General features: G+C 37.1%; 1 protein-coding gene across 1 annotated transcript in view; it reads left to right on the forward strand.

The window, feature by feature from the left end:
- The window catches only part of LOC311288843 (copine-8), a 120349-nt gene that overhangs the window by 64498 nt on the left and 39237 nt on the right, over positions 1-16614 (forward strand). Inside the window, exons 6-9 of the mRNA XM_084406442.1 lie at positions 1751-1827; positions 10537-10600; positions 11889-11992; positions 14017-14121. Of these exons, the coding sequence (XP_084262568.1) occupies positions 1751-1827; positions 10537-10600; positions 11889-11992; positions 14017-14121 (350 nt within the window). The remainder of the gene's footprint in view (positions 1-1750; positions 1828-10536; positions 10601-11888; positions 11993-14016; positions 14122-16614) is intronic.

Genomic DNA, 16614 nt, shown 5'->3' on the forward strand with positions numbered 1-16614 from the left:
CACTGGGGTTTGGGAAAGCCACTTAATTCTATTAAAGATAAATCTTAACGCCATACAGTGACATTCTAGAGCAGGGTTTCTCAAACTCGGTCCTGTCCTGCACAGTTTAGCTCCAACCCTGATCAAACACACCTGAGCAAGCTAATCAATGTCTTCAGGATCACTGGAAACTCACAGCTAGGTGTGTTTGATCAGGGTTGGAGCTAAACTGTGCAGGACAGTGGCCCTCCAGACCCGAGTTTGAGAAACCCTGCTGTAGAGAATTAAGTGCTTTAAACTTTATGGCAGCAGTCTGGGAGGGCTTTTTTTTTTGCTGCAGCATGGCAATGCCCATTTGGGGAAAGTTAGGTCCATTAAAAAAAAGATTTACTGTGAACTTAAACTGGCCTACTGCAATTCCATGCCTTAACTCTACTGAACACCTTATGGATGAGAGCCAAACTCCATCTCCCAACAACAGTGCTTTTGTGTTTGAATGGGAGCAAATCCCCACCGTCACGTTCCAACATTGAGTGGAAAGCCTTCCCAGAAGGGAGAAAGCTGTTAGGGAGGGCCAACTCTCTATAAATGCCTATGATTCTGAAATTAAATGCTCAACAAGCACACATGGCTGTGGTGTTTTGGTGTACACATACATTTGGCCATATAGGCCACGTACACCCTGCAGTGTGTACACACCTTGATTTTCAGTTCACCTTTTAGAACTTAATCCTGTTTTGTACATCAATAGTTCAGTAAAATTATGGGAATGACAACCGCATTCTACAACCAAATTAACTCCCGAAAAATGCAGGTGGCAACAATGGCATTTACAAAAATTCTATGCAGCGTATATGGAACCGGACTGAACAACTAGTTGTTAATGACGTATTTCAATATGGGGATGTGTCTATCTTCTGTATGTGCTGTGCAAGATATCACATGACTCATTTGTGTTGCCAGATCTTCCTAAAAATACAGCGAACAAGAACAAGCCCATACTAAATCCAAATACCTAGTTCTGGCTAGGTAAATGGCTCCGGTGAATGTATTGGCAGTAGCAAGTCTTGGTACTTGCTCTGCAGCAGCAGCGTAGCAGATCTATTCCACCAAGACCAAATACATTAACATTGCCATATCCATTACCATGTCAATCTCATTACCATGCCAATCTCTCAGAGAGTTGTCATGATAGAAATGCTTTATGTTGAAAATAAGACCCGCACCTTCCCACTTTATAACTCTATAAAATTGAACGCTTTATGAGCCAATCCCAATCAAGCCCAAAAACACTTATAATAAGTGGACAAGGCAACACTGCAAGAGTGAAGCAGCCTTACAAACATGAATGAAACATAACACCTCTTTCAATGGTGGCTTAGTTAAAAACTGTAGAACATAAGTCTTTGGTTGCTGTAATATTCATTTGGTAAAAAATTGCGGATACCAAACATGGCTATGTGTCAATCATTGAATTTTCGGGAGTGGGTTATGTCCTGTACACACATAATGATAAGGTGATTCACTCCGTATTTAAAATGTGTTTGTCACTCCTAAAACCTAATAGTGTTTACATGGACATATTGTACTATAGTTATGTTCAAAATGATCAAAATGATGAATCTTACCTTTGCTCTGACCCAGTGATTACAGATAAAGCCGAAGAAACCTCAGACATGTTATAAATAGACAATTTGAAATACTGACCTTTCATATTGCTATGTTAAAAAAAATATCTCCCAGCCTCATTTTATGTTCTCTCTGTTTGCAGGATTTCCTTGGCCAGGCCTATTGTTCGTTGGGAGAGGTGGTGGGTTCGCAGGGCTGTCGTATGGAGAAAGATCTTGGGTAAGAACCGCTCTGTTTGTTTTGTTTTACTCCATTCACAAAAGTCGACATCTTTACATTCTGTGACAGATCCCATCCTCATGAATCACCTACCAATTTTATAAATGGTCTGCTCATTTGACTGAATTATGAGGCATTTCAACAAGTAAGATATGCTTCAATGCCTCACTTTACATGTTAGTCAAACATTCTCTTCTGTGGGCTGTTGCATGAAGCCGGTTTCAGTTGTTACCCAGGTAAGTTTGAGATTAGTTTGGTGGATTCGTTTTTAGTGGTGTTCATTGCCATAGTACGCTACACTACACAGCTCACCTGCTCCGTAGTAGGTTTTATTTTGGGTAAGAGATTGCAAACTCAAACTGGACCAATCAGCTGTGAGCAGTGACATATATCTGATGCAATAAAGCCACTCCCCCTTATATCTCTTGCTCCAAATTAAAGCAGTTTATATTGATCAAATTGCCATTGTTTTGATGCTTAATTCTGCATTTAAATGAATAAATATATACATAGAAATACAAGCTTCAATATATAAAGCTTATAAACTGATTAAGCTTATGTGTTTCCTTTTGAGCTCTTTGTGAACCCATATACATTATCATTTAAATTCAGTTGATACACATGCATTGATATAGTCATATCTGACTTTTTTTCAACTGGGTTCTCAAAGTTTCGCTGCAGCATCAATGCTTTTCCTGTCTTGCAAATGCCTTTAAATTCATGATATTTTTCATAACTATCTCTTCATTTTCAACAAAAAAGTGAATTGTGTCATCTCTGTCTGTCACAAGAAGTGAATCAAATTGACACTTTAAATGTTCCATGTGATTGGCTGTTCACTGCACATGACACACTTTCAGGTGCACAGGCTTCAGAGTTAATATCAAACCTGAGTTGACAGAGAACACTTATAGCGAGTGTTATGAGCCCGCTGAACCTTACTTATCTAAACCATGTTGGATTTGTCAACTCTAAATCTACTCTGAAACTCAGAGTTTGTCCAACTAACTTCATGCATCAGGTCTCATGTCGTTCTTGGCATGAGCCAAGAGTTTAAGTGTAAAATTCATGGCTCCAAAACAATGACAATGTGGTGTTTACATAGAAATACAGTTCAAATGTTGCTGTGCAAAATGCTGGGAAACCATCAGTGGATTATAACTAAGCAAACTGTGACTAAGCAAAGTTTGCGTGTTTAGTTGAGGGCATAAAGTTCATATCGACTAATGAGCTGCTGTTCGCTATTGGTGCTCTTTATTCCGACTCTGCTCATTAAAGTCTTTAGTCCACCTCATCTGCACAAACAAACCTTTTGAGCTTCCTGTATCCTTCACATTGAGGTCATATTGTCACTCAGCACCTGAGCTAGCATTTTTCTTCCTGACTTGGAAGTCCATTTAGGTTCTGATCTGAGTTCCTCAACTCTTTCTCATGAAGGGTGGTAAAGGCCTGCTTCGCATGCATTTTCTTCTGTGCCTCGGTTATCAAAGCAGGCTCATTAGATTGTCAGTGGGAGCTCAGCGTTTCGCTGCGTCTGGGTGTCCCTGCACCGTTGCTCCATTAGCTAAGCAGAGCCTCATGTCAACATGCTCATTACATCCAGATAAAGACAGACCACTGCTGTTGATCAAGAAAATGAAGAACAAGGTGATTTGAGGTTTTGTACATCCCTGCTGTTTGGAGTACTTGTAGCTTTGGATGTATTTGCAACTAATAAAACACAAATGCCCACCTGTTAAAGCCAGGGAAAAAGGGACAGAAAATCACACAAAAAAACTGTCCTTTGTAAACCATTATCTCGCCCATGAGCCACCCACAGTCTGTTTACTGAAGGTTGTCAATTGTATTTGTATGGTGCTTTTCACAGATTCTTAATGAATTCTTAGTGCTAATGTTTCTAATGCTTTAATGCCTGTTTGTCCACATTTAGCAGTTTAGAGCTGGGTGATAATATAGTTTACTTATCTGACAGGGGTTTCCTCCTAGGAGGCATTGTGTATCCTCAAAATAAAGTAAAAACGGTTAGTGGCGTCAAATGATTATAGGGACACTTTTTGTTTGAGGCTTTACCATCAGTGGGAAGTTCTGCAATGTGGACAAAATGTCATGCACTAAATCAGTTTACTAGACTTATCACTTTATATTATTTATATTATTAATAATTTGAACTCATATTAATAATACATATCCATAAAGAGGACAAATGGTCTAATTAGATTCAATTATACTGTTCACTCAAAAATGAACGTTCCGTCAAGGTGATGATACGCAGGGCAACTTTTTGGGCAATGTTGCTGGGCAATGTTGCCGTCAGCGGGCAACCAGATGGCCGTCAGCGGTTTACGACCGATCTAAATTATCCAGATAGAAATGTATTGCCCATATTCAATGGGAAAGTGCCCAAGCAACAATCGCTCTGCAAGATTGCCCAGCAACATTGCTCAAAAAGTTGCCCTGTGTATCATCACCTTCAGAATGTATTCACCCTTATAAACCAAAAACAATTTTGATGTATTATCCATGTTTGTAGAATCATTGAATGATAGTAATATATTTAAAGTGCAGTTCAGACAGGACCACTTTGGCAAGTTAATTTGAGTTTACCAAAGGTATCTTCGGTGGTATGGTTCCTTATGGGGGTTCTTGCTCCATAATTAATAAACGTACAGAGCTTTAGCATTAACCCCCCCCATAGAACCATCAGCTTGAGTGATATACAGACGATTAAGACACTTTAGTAAAGTCTTTAAAAGCAAAACAGTGTTAACACGTAGATGTGGCAGTAAATCCTGGGACATCTATACTGTAGCTTGGCTATGAGGATGAGTGTCTCTCAGCAGTGAGGTCCATAACAGCTAGGACTTGAAAACCTTGGTAATCTGAAACTAAAGACGACAGCCAGAAGGTGCACAGTAATATGCAAGAAGTTTGAGCATCATTTCCGAGCAATAATGCCACATATATATATTTATATATTTATTTTGCAACAGGTTCAAGTTGTTCAATTGGATTCGCCGTGTTGAAAAACAGAAAGCTTCTTGGTTTTAAAATGACTTCTGTGTGAGTTATGCGTCATACATCACTACACTATTGAAAATAGACAATGTCTTTCTTGCCTGTGAATTTTCACCAAAACCGCACCTTTAATGTTAGGTGTTTGTTCAAATGAGAACCCTAAAAGAGCAATAGTAATATATACCTCAGCAAACTTGAATTATTGTTGGATGTAGCTGTACTATAATGACAAGGGTTTCAAAAGTTGTTTTGGGAGCGTTAAAACATGGCGAAATCCCACACCTGCGTCCGAGGCCTGACGGGGGGACCTTTAACAACCCTAATGACTGTTAATTACAGCTAATTACACAGTTCAATCACCCCGCCAATCGCGTTTGGGAGACGCTGCATGAAAGGAAAAAATGTTGCTATTTCAAGCACTTTTGGTGGAGAGCTTGGGAGATGCGCTATTCTGTTTCTAATGTGTGTTTGAATAGTCTGTCGATTTGACTTCTGTACGTCTTCTGAGTTATTCTGTACGTCAATCTAAATGAGTGTAACATCTGCACTTATACAATTGTACATGCATGTGTGTGAGAGGCAAGAGTTTGCTGAGAGCAATACATTCATGTCTTAAAGAAGGTCGGAAGCATAGTGTCATCTGGGTTTTTATATGGTGGCTTGACAGATTGATTATGCTGGCTTGAGCTTGAACAGTGCTTAAATAATTTTTTTAGAAAAACTGATTGTCCTGAATATCCTGAAAAGCAAATAGTCGCATGTCAGTATACTATCAGTATAATTTCAGCTTAAAAAAAAAAGAAGACAAATAGACAAATTTGTAATGAAGATCTACACTACCTATAATTCTGAAGAGAGACTGTATAGAAATGTTATAGCGAGTATAGCTGTAGAAAAATTGTGGCAAATGAGCTCAGCAACAACCACTATGAAGTATTGCGGAATGACTTAATCTTTTCAAACTACATATACATTCTACATTATATATCATATTTGAAATATTCGTATAATTAATAGAAATTTATTGGAAATAATTTTATATTGTTTTCCTCAGAGTGCTTTGCTGAATGAAGAACACAGTCTTTTACCTTTGTCCTTTTATGATTCCTTCATGCGTTTTGCTTCCCAATGTTCATAATGTCGTGATTCCACTTAGAGCTGGTTTGATTCATGACTTACAACTCATTTCATTTAATGTGAAAAAGACAAAGTAGGCGGTCAATGTTGGGCTCTAAACATCAAAGATGTTCTGATTGGCTGTGATGTTTTCAATGTGGACAGACAACAATCATTGAAAATGTGACACAATGTGCAAGTGATCAGTTGACTTAAAGGGATAGTTCACCCAAAACTGAAAATTAGCCCATGATTTACTCACCCTCAAGTCATCCTAGGTGTATATGACATTCTTCTTTCAGACGAATACAATCAGAGTTATATAAAAAAATGCCCTGACTCTTCCAAGCTTTATAATGACAGTGAATGGCTGTTTCCGTTTTGAAGTCCATAAAAGTGCATCTATCTATCATAAAAGTGCTCCACATGGCTCCGGGGGGTTAATAAAGGCCTTCTGAAGCAAAGTGATGCGTTTGTCTAAGAAAAGTATTCATATTTAACACGTTACAAAGTAAAATTCCAGCTTCCGGCCAGACGCAGTCTACTTACGCCTAAAGCGCAACTTGTGACGTCAGAAGTAGCGTAGTGCGTCATGGCGTAGCGTAAATATCAGCAGTACTCGCATAAATTGCGCTTTAGACTTAAGTGGAATCCGTATGTTCGTTTGGCCGGAAGCTAGTTATTTTACTTTATAAAGTTTTAAATATGTTTATTTTTCTTACACAAACTTCAGAAGGCCTTTATTAACCCCCCAGAGCCGTATGGAATACTTTTATGATGGATAGATGCACTTTTATGATAGATAGATGCACTTTTATGGACTTCAAAACAGAAACAGCCATTCATTGTCATTATAAAGCTTGGAAGAGCAAGGACATTTTTTAATATAACTCCAATTGTATTTGTCTGAAAGAAGAATGTCATATACACCTAGAATGACTTGAGGGTGAGTAAATCATGGGCTAATTTTCATTTTTGGGTGAACTATCTCTTTAACTTAAAAAAAGTGAGGAAACCCATTGCCTTAAAATTCTGCACAAAATAAACTTCATGCCTAATTGAAAAAAAATCAGTTATGTGGAATTGTTGAGTTCAAATAACTTAATTTTTTCAACTGCATGAAGTTCATTACTTAACTTAATAAAAGTGAGGAAACCCATTACCTTAAAATTATTAAGTCAACTTACAACACAGCGTTGGTGCTAAGAAGCTCTGGGGAGAATCAAGAGTTTGAGTGATGAGCTAAAGCAATGCAAATAATGACTGTTTGACTATCATCCCCATTCCTTTCTGAGAATATAAAGCAAGAGTCATTTCTTAAATGCATTTCTATATATATATATATATAAAAATAAAATTGTAAGAAAAAAAAAAGCCGCAATTTACGGTTTGATTTTAATGATACTTGATATTTCATTCAGGTCTCTGTCGACCGAGGGGAGATAATTACACACGCACAGACAGAAAAAACAGGCATTGCACTGCTGTGTCGCCAGTACTTAATTACCTTGCTCACTCGAGACGCTGATTGCAAATGCATGCATCTTGATTGGGACTTACAGGAGGGACTAAATGTAAAATAATAATAATAATAATAAAAACAAGGTGTGAAAGCATTTCTCTGTGTGTTTAAAGAAAGTGAAGTTTAAAAACGTCATTTTAGAACAATGTTGCTTGTCATATATTTCATCACACGGAGACTTATATATATCTATCTATCTATCTATCTATCTATCTATCTATCTATCTATCTATCTATATATATATATATATATATATTTTTTTTTATAGAAGAGAGGAATTGTTTGAAAGCATACTGTAAAAAAAGTTGCTGCTTAAAATATTTAAGTACAATCAACTTGGATGTTTAAGTCATTTCAACTTAAATTATATTAAACTGACTTAAAAATGATTTGAATCTTGTGTAACATATAAAAAGAACCAATGTAAAAACATATGTTGTCACAACTTATTGATTATATATATTTTTTACAGTTCAGTGTTCACCTGTCTTAAATACCCTCACAGCTTCATTATAGGCCTTTCCAGGTACAAAACTAGAAATGTTTTCTGGTTTACACTGGACATCATTTAGCATTATCATTAATAGTGCTGAAATGTGATGATTCAACTTTCAAAAATTGACTCAATTACAATATATATATATATATATATATATATATATATATATATATATATATATATATATATGAATAATAATAAAATACATTTTAATTAATTATTATTTAGATGCTTTATCTTGTGTTTATGTCCATGTGCTTACTTTACTCTGTATAATTTCTGTTTTAACAAAGCAAAACAGCAAAAAGGTCCCCATTGAAATTACCTTACTAAACTTAGGAATTATAGTATAGAAATCTATAATTGAACTGCATCAGTAAATCTTCAGTTATGCCTGAATTCATAGTCTGTACAAGATTCTCAGCTTTTAAATCTTTTTGTTCAACAAGGACCAATTTCAATATAATGTTCCACAAAAAAAAAAAAGTATAAATTGCTCGCCTGAAATATGTATGAGATGACATCTTAGTTATATTTATTAGATATCTCTGCTGGGTCCCTCTGTCGCACAGGTTGGGGTTGTCATGGTGATGACAGGGTTTCTCACACATCATGTCTTCCATTTGGGTCAACGTATAATGTTTTCCAGTTCTGTACAGCAAAAAGCCTGTATTTCAGTCTCATCAGCTGTCTTACACCTTATGACATACAAAGCAGGGTTCGGTTTTGCTGCATCATGATTGCCTCTTTACAATGTTCTCGTCACTCAAAAAGTTGTTTTGTTACCCTGCAACTGAGCTATAACTAATAAACTAATTAAACTTAAACTAATTCATGAACTGCAATGTAGTTGGCCGATTCTCGCTTTTAAAGTTGAAGTGTTAGATATAAGTGAAGATATGATTCAGCTGCTTTTTTGCGTCTTTTCTTGCGTTACTTTTGATTAATTGGCACTAACAATTTTGACATTTACTCTCAAGTTTGACATTTAATCAAGTTAACAGCACAAAGATTTAACAAGAACAATTAATTTGTAATACAATACATAATTCATAATACAAAAAGATCTTGGGTTCCCTTTATCTAATACTAGATATTATCCAAATATTGGAAACCATTAAATGTAACAAATAACCAGTGAAGGTAAATAAGAAAGTCCGTAATTACTTTGCGTAAATCAGATTATACCGTAGCTGTAGTCCAATGGGTGAATTAAAGATGCCATTTAGAGTGTTAAAACTCTTTAACAGTGGGTCAGGATGGCAGCTATCTAGAAATCTCCTTCACATGTAGGGTTGATTCAGGATAATTGGGGCATTTTTTTTTCATAGTCATCTCAATGTCAAAATTTACCCGAATTCACTACCTAAAAATTACAATTCTGTCAGGCGAGTAAATGAAATGAGACTAAAGCTGTGCAATAAATGCACCAGAAAATATCCAATATGTTCCAATCTTCTGAAGCTATACAAAAGCTTTGTGTGATCCAAAATGGCCCCCTCCATTAAAGCTTTGAAACGTTTGGAAAACAGAATTTGACTACATAATACAGGTATGTACCACAAAAATGTGGTATCAGTCTAATTTGGGGCCAGTGGCACCTTTAATTCTAGCATATTCCATGACCAAGCACCATTTACATGAATGACACTTTATTTAATTTTAAAGCTACAGCAGAGGGGAAGACTTTAAGTTAATAATGACTTAAATGTTGGTCTGTTTATGACACAAAGCTGGTGTATGGATCACTTATATGATGGTTTATGGTGCTTTTTGGTCATTTAGAAGCTTGACAGCCCCAATCCTAATTCACTTAATTAGATGAAAAAGAGCATATTCTTTAAATTCAATTGTGTGTGAATCAATATTCAAACAGCAGAAGGGCGAGGTTTTAGTTGAACAACTTTAAATACTGTATACTATCTATCATATGGTTTAAGTAATAATATAATATAATATTTTTGTTAATTATGGGGCTTGACGGTCTCATAGATCAAGTCCAGTTCTAATAAAGTACTTTGGTAAATGACAGCTCGGTTTTGCCTAGAGCACAATGGCACAGCCACAGTCCAATTACACTCACTTAAACTCTGCACACACGAGAGAGTGTTAATAAACCTTAATCAAGACTTCATCCACCGAGTTTTCTGTGCAAGAGTCAATTCATTATATTACTAACAGCAGAAGAATCCATCAGAGAGCCTGATATACACAAACACCAGTGCACTGTTGGGAAACAAACGACTTTCTTTGACACATTTTCACAATGAATAGAACATTAATATGAAGCTTGGTTATTTGTAACCTAATTAACGGTACATACATACATTTTTATGTTTTGGTGCCATGAATATTGTGTTATTGTTATTATTACTATGTATGTATACCATTTATAGTATAGGTAATACCATGATGTACCATGAAGTACTATTTTAATACCTTAGTATACACGATGATACGTTGAAAAATTTGCTTTATGACGTATTACAACAGTTCTATACAATATCACTGTCCTACACATTTATGACCTGAATATTCTCGTTTTGTCATACACAGGGGGATTCCAGGGAAGAAATGTGGGAAAATTATTGTGAAGGCTGAGGAGCTTAACAACTGCAGGGTAAGAGCTAATATTGATCATTTGAATTCAGGTCTAATCTCTCACTTAAAAACTGCCAGTTGGTAGTCGCCTACCTAAAACATACAGTATATACTCATTTGTCATTTAATACAGAAGTATAAACAAGCATTAAAAAACTAGTTGATTTTCTAATGAAACTGTGCATGTAGAGTGATACGTTTTTAGCTTAGCAACATGCTAACATTAAACTCTGTTGAAATCAAGTATTAGCCAAGTATCCTGTGCGCTTCCATCTCTGATTTTATCATTTGGATTTTTGATAATGAAATTGAGGCGAGCAAATCGTTGATGCTGATGTCAAACTGTACTGAAATCAATTATGACTCAAGTCTCTTGCAATATTGCTGATTTTATGGTTTACATTTTTGCTAATGCATCATACTAATGTTAAAATCTATTGAAATCACATAACCAAGTCTCCTGTGTATTTCCATCGCTGATTTGACTTTAGCTAATGTATTATTATGTGAGTAGAGTATCACATTGTTAACTTGGCAGCATGCTAAAGTCAGACTCCATTAATATCACTTATAAGTATCCTGTGAACTTCCATCTTTGATGGCTTTCCTGACTTTTGCTAATGCAATTTTGTGTGCAGTTGAGCATTGTTAGCTTACCAACATGCTAATGACAAACTCTATTGAAATACATTCTGACCAAGTCTCCTGTGTGCTTTGCGTGATGAACGCTATGCAAAGTGGTTTTAATAATTACTGTGTGGTTCCATTTAAAAAAATTGCTGCCTATATAGTCAGGAGAAAGACAGATTGCTATGAGCTAATTTCATTTGTCTTCTCTGCATAGTCCATTCAAAGTATTTATCTTAGATGTAAAACACAGGATTCAGACGTAATAGCGCACATGATGTGCCAAGAACTCCAGCTGTGCTCACACACACACACACACACATAAATACAGAAAGGCCTCCGCAATGCTAGCGGAATTTGTCTTTCACAACAGGGACCAATAGACCTTATCCCATTCACTGCTGGAGCATCTCACACAGACAGTGAATGTGATACGCTTGTGAAATGGATTTCTGATTAGGCCTTTTAGCCTTGCCATCTGGGCATTGTAGTCAAGCAAATGTAACATGCCAAGCTATTTAGCATTTGTGTAATGCTAGCTGTCTAGAAACCACAAATGGCCAAATAATCAGTTCATCTATACTGATATTGTTACCCTAGGTCTGCTAAGTGCTCTAAATCCACATGTACACTCCCATTGCCCTCATAACCTGCTTTTCTAAAACATTCTCGCCCTGCAGGAGTCTGTGATGATGCAATTTTGTGGCAACAAGCTGGACAAAAAGGACTTCTTTGGCAAATCGGACCCCTTCTTAGTGTTTTATCGCAGCAATGAGGATGGAACGTGAGTAACGCAAACACATGAGTGGATTCTTGTCAGCTACACACACTGCCCACAACGTTAATCTCATCTCCAGGCTCTGTGTTGGGGAAATGGCTTTCTATTGAATTCCTTTAGGTTCATACCCATAGTCCTTTGCACCTGGATCAGCAGGGGCTCTCCTGAAATGGAACAATCACTTCTTATCTGGCTGATTCTGTACTTCAATAATTAAAGATTCCTTCACTCAGAGACAAAAGCGGTCATTCAGCTTTTCTGTTAAATTTCAGAATATCTGTGCCTTTGTTTGTGTAGATCAGCTACAATATTTTTTACTGCTGTGTTTTGAAGCTACTTTTCAGTTTGGTTCTACACATAGTAATATATCAATTTACTAAGCTAACTGTTCTTAAGGGATTATTTATCTTCTCACTCATGTTGTTAGCTTAGCAACATGCTAACATCCAATTCAATAGGTCACCCAAAAAATTACTTACATTTTTCTGTAGGACATATAAGAAGATAGAATGTCCATACAATGGAAATTAGTGGTAACCAACACAGTTGGGTTGTCAACATTCTTCAAAACATCTTTTTTTTGTGTGTGTTTCAGTTGAGTAACTGAAATGTCATTTTTGGGTGAACTATCCCTTTAACATGAGTGAGTGAATGTTTCAGATCAGTTACTTACGAGGTTTAATTGCAGTTACATTTGGCAGACAGTAGACAGAAAGGCAGTTGTAATATTAGCTAATATTGTCTAATGGCTAATGCTAATGATGACTTTATCCTGAGTGCAATGTGGTTTTTATTACCATAAATGATCAAACTCTGACAAGATGTGGAGTAACACAACCATTTTGTGTGTGTATGTGCCTATTGATTTTTTTAGATGGAATTATAATTCATTTACATAAAGCTGCGGTTGCTGTTTGACTAGCAGGCAGAGATGGATCATTACTTGGCATTTCTTGGTACCAGCCTGAGACCATCTCACAGCAAAGCATGATATTTTCAAGATAATTTATTTCTGCAACACTAAGAATACATTTACACGACAGTGTACTAAAAACATAAAAGATCTTTCTTTGTGTTTTTTGCGTACAGACGACAACTTCCCCGTACATGCCAGTAGTTGGCGATGTCACTTTGTAAAGAAACACTACACGCCTATAGACTGAACGAGTAATAGGCATGTGCATGACGTCACCGTTTTCACAAATTCACATTTTGTAGTTTATATGGAGACTTGCACTTTGAAACCCGTTTTCAAAAGTTTGCATTTTCAGACCCTGAGAACACTGTTGTTGTGTAAATGAACTGCCTCAATGCATTAAAAAGTTTTCTGTTTTTAGTTGCCCTAAAACTCACACACATACACACTTCAGAAAGAGCCTTTACCTCCTATACCATGAGAACAAGGGGTAAACAGTTTGTGTGTGTGTGTGTGTAAGGAAAAATAAATGTGTAAATAGGAAAAAGGGCAGTATTGAGCTGTGTACTGAGCCCATAACTGAGCAATCCATTCATGTCTCTGTCCTTTAGAGAACAGAGTCTGTTTTTTAAAGCAAGTCCTGTGGTTTTGAGGGAGGTGTAGCTCAAGGGCCAGTTTCAGAAAGTCAAACCGAATATGTCCAATATTTGTTCAGTTTCTGAAACAGCCCCGTTGATGCATAGCAATAAAACGAATACAAATTCTCAACAATAATCACTTTTTTGGACAATTTTCAATATGTTTGTACTGACAGTATTTGTGTATAGCTTCACAGTGAGGTCTGCCAAATAAAGTGTGATTTCAGCTTAGTCAAACATGATATTCTGCGATGGTTTGTGCAACATTAAAAGATTCCAGTTACTTACATTTTACAAGTGTTAAACAAGAGTAGATAGTTAATTCAGGCATTTTAGAATATAATTTGGTCACAATCAACAGATTAAGTTATAACAAAAAAGTGTTTAAAAATTACACTCATCAACTTTTGACTTCAAACTCAATCATTAAGTTGATGACAGTTGCATTTACTGTAATATTTTCTTTTATCTTACAGATTTACTATTTGTCATAAGACAGAGGTGGTGAAGAACACGCTGAACCCTGTGTGGCAAGCCTTTAAAATCCCTGTCAGAGCCCTGTGCAATGGCGATTTTGACAGGTATGGAGTGTTTTGTACTGCGTTAAGGTATTTTTAGGTTTGATCTCCTCACATTTGAACCACATTTAAAATACAGTAAACTGATCAACTCGTCATGCATCAATTAAATTCTAAAATCCGTATTTGTGTGTATTTGATACCTGTAAGCAGCATACAGCTGGACCAAATGTTGTTGTCACCATTTAAAAAAATGCCCCCTTTATGCTATTTTAACTGCTTTAAATTTAGTTTTTGGAGGTCTCCTACAATAGTTTTAAATGCCTCCCATCATCCAAAGTCAAAAAACACATTGCAATATCACCTCTTTTCTCACAGTGTCTAAACAGTTCGATAAAGTATTCGGTCTCTCTAAACTCCGCCTTTCCGAGAGCGTACTCTGCTTTGATTGGGTCAGATGGACCAGTCTGTTGTGATTGGTCTACTCTACCCTACAAAGGCAAAAGACCTTAACTCGCGAGAGTGTGGAACTGAGAAAAATGACTTTAAAGATTTTTAATTGTCCAGCCAAATATATTATAGGTAGGACACTGGGAATCTGGCAATTAGATGTTTTAGTAATGAAAATTATCTACATAAAAAAATCTTGAGCTAAACCTTGACTTTTGCCCCCTATTTTGAAGTTACTGTACTCTGCCTTTGTATTGTCAGCAAAAAGTGAGAAGTCACAACAAGGCAGTAACTTCCACATGATCAATATTTGGTTGCTGATCACCGTTTACAAAAGCATTATAGTAACACATGTATAAAATCTAGTGATCATGCCATTTATTTTGAATGATTTACAATTACGTATAGCCATCTTATTGCTATCCTGTGCTTTGGTTGCATTCTGATGGCATTTTTAATACATTAGACATGACAAAATACCTCCATTGCTGTAAGTATCTTCAATTGGTACACAGTGGCGTAAGTGAACGCGAGTGGCATAACATAAGACTTGCAAAGCGCGTGTTCAAAATTATCACGATAAAACAGATGTGGTATTCACCTGCTACGGCATGAGTAACATTTTTCTGTAAACTCTGCATATTTTCTGTCAACTTCCTTCGCAATCGATAGCGCAAGTTTGTCGATGGCGCGTTTAAACCATACTAAATGGTAAAGATATTAAGGTGTGAGTGAGTGGAGGCGGGGCTAATTTGCATATTCATAGAACCACATATACTAAATGAGGCAAGCTACACTTTATTGCCAAAAGTTTTGGGACGTCTGCCTTTACATGCACATGAACTTTAATGACATCCCATTCCTGATCTGTAGGGTTTAATGTGGAGTTGGCTCACCCTTTGCAGCTATAACAGCTTCTACTCTTCTGGGAAGGCTTTCCACAAGATTTAGGAGTGTGTTTATGGGAATTTTTTACCATTCTTCTAGAAGAGCATTTGTGAGGTCAGGCACTGATGTTGGACGAGACGGCCTGACTCACAGTCTCCGCTCTTATTCATCCCGAAGGTGTTCTGTCGGGTTGAGGTCAGGACTCTGTGCAGGCCAGTCAAGTTCCTCCACACCAAACTCGCTCATCCACGTCTTTATGGACCTTGCTTTGTGCATTGGTGTGCAGTCATGTAGGATCAGGAAGGGGCCTTCCCCAAACTGTTCCCACAAAGTTGGGAGCATGAAATTGTCCAAAATGTCTTGGTATGCTGAAGCATTAAGAGTTCCTTTCACTGGAACTAAGGGCCCAAGCCCAACCCCTGAAAAACAACCCCACACCATAATCCCCCTCCACCAAACTTTACACTTGGCACAATGCAGTCAGGTAAGTACCGTTCTCCAGGCAACTGTCAAACCCAGACTCGTTCATCAGATTGCCAGACAGAGAAGCGTGATTGGTCACTCCAGAGAACACATCTCCATCGCTTTACACCACTGCATCCGACGCTTTGCATTGCACTTGGTGATGTAAGGCTTGGATGCAGCTGCTCGGCAATGGAAACCCATTCCATGAAGCTCTCTACACTCTGTTCTTGAGCTAATCTGAAGGCCACACGAAGTTTGGAGGTCTGTAGCTACTGACTACAGAAAGTTGGCGACTTCTGCGTACTGTGCGCCTCAGCATGCACTGACCCCGCTCTGTATTTTTACGTGGCCTACCAGTTAATGTTGTTCCCAATTGCTTCTACTTTGTTATAATATCACTAACAGTTGACCGTGGAATATTTAGTTTTCACGACTGATTGCACAGGTGGCAACCTATCACAGTACCACGATTGAATTCACTGAGCTCCTGAGAGCGACTCAATCTTTCACAAATGTTTGCAGAAGCAACTGTGCCTAGGTGCTTGATTTTATACAACTGTGGCCATGGAAGTGATTGGAACACCAGAATTCAATGATTTGATGTGGTGTCCCAATATTTTTGGCAATATGGTGTATTTTAAGGTATGAAGAAATTTTTTTTTTTCAAGGAAAACGTTCAGATATGTCATTTTGGTCATCAAAGATGAGTTTTAAGGGATAAAATGATTGACTACAGGGGGACTTTAAGAGACA

This window comes from Rutilus rutilus (assembly GCF_951802725.1).
Source record: "Rutilus rutilus genome assembly, chromosome: 4".
In the NCBI taxonomy this organism is placed as follows: domain Eukaryota; kingdom Metazoa; phylum Chordata; class Actinopteri; order Cypriniformes; family Leuciscidae; genus Rutilus; species Rutilus rutilus.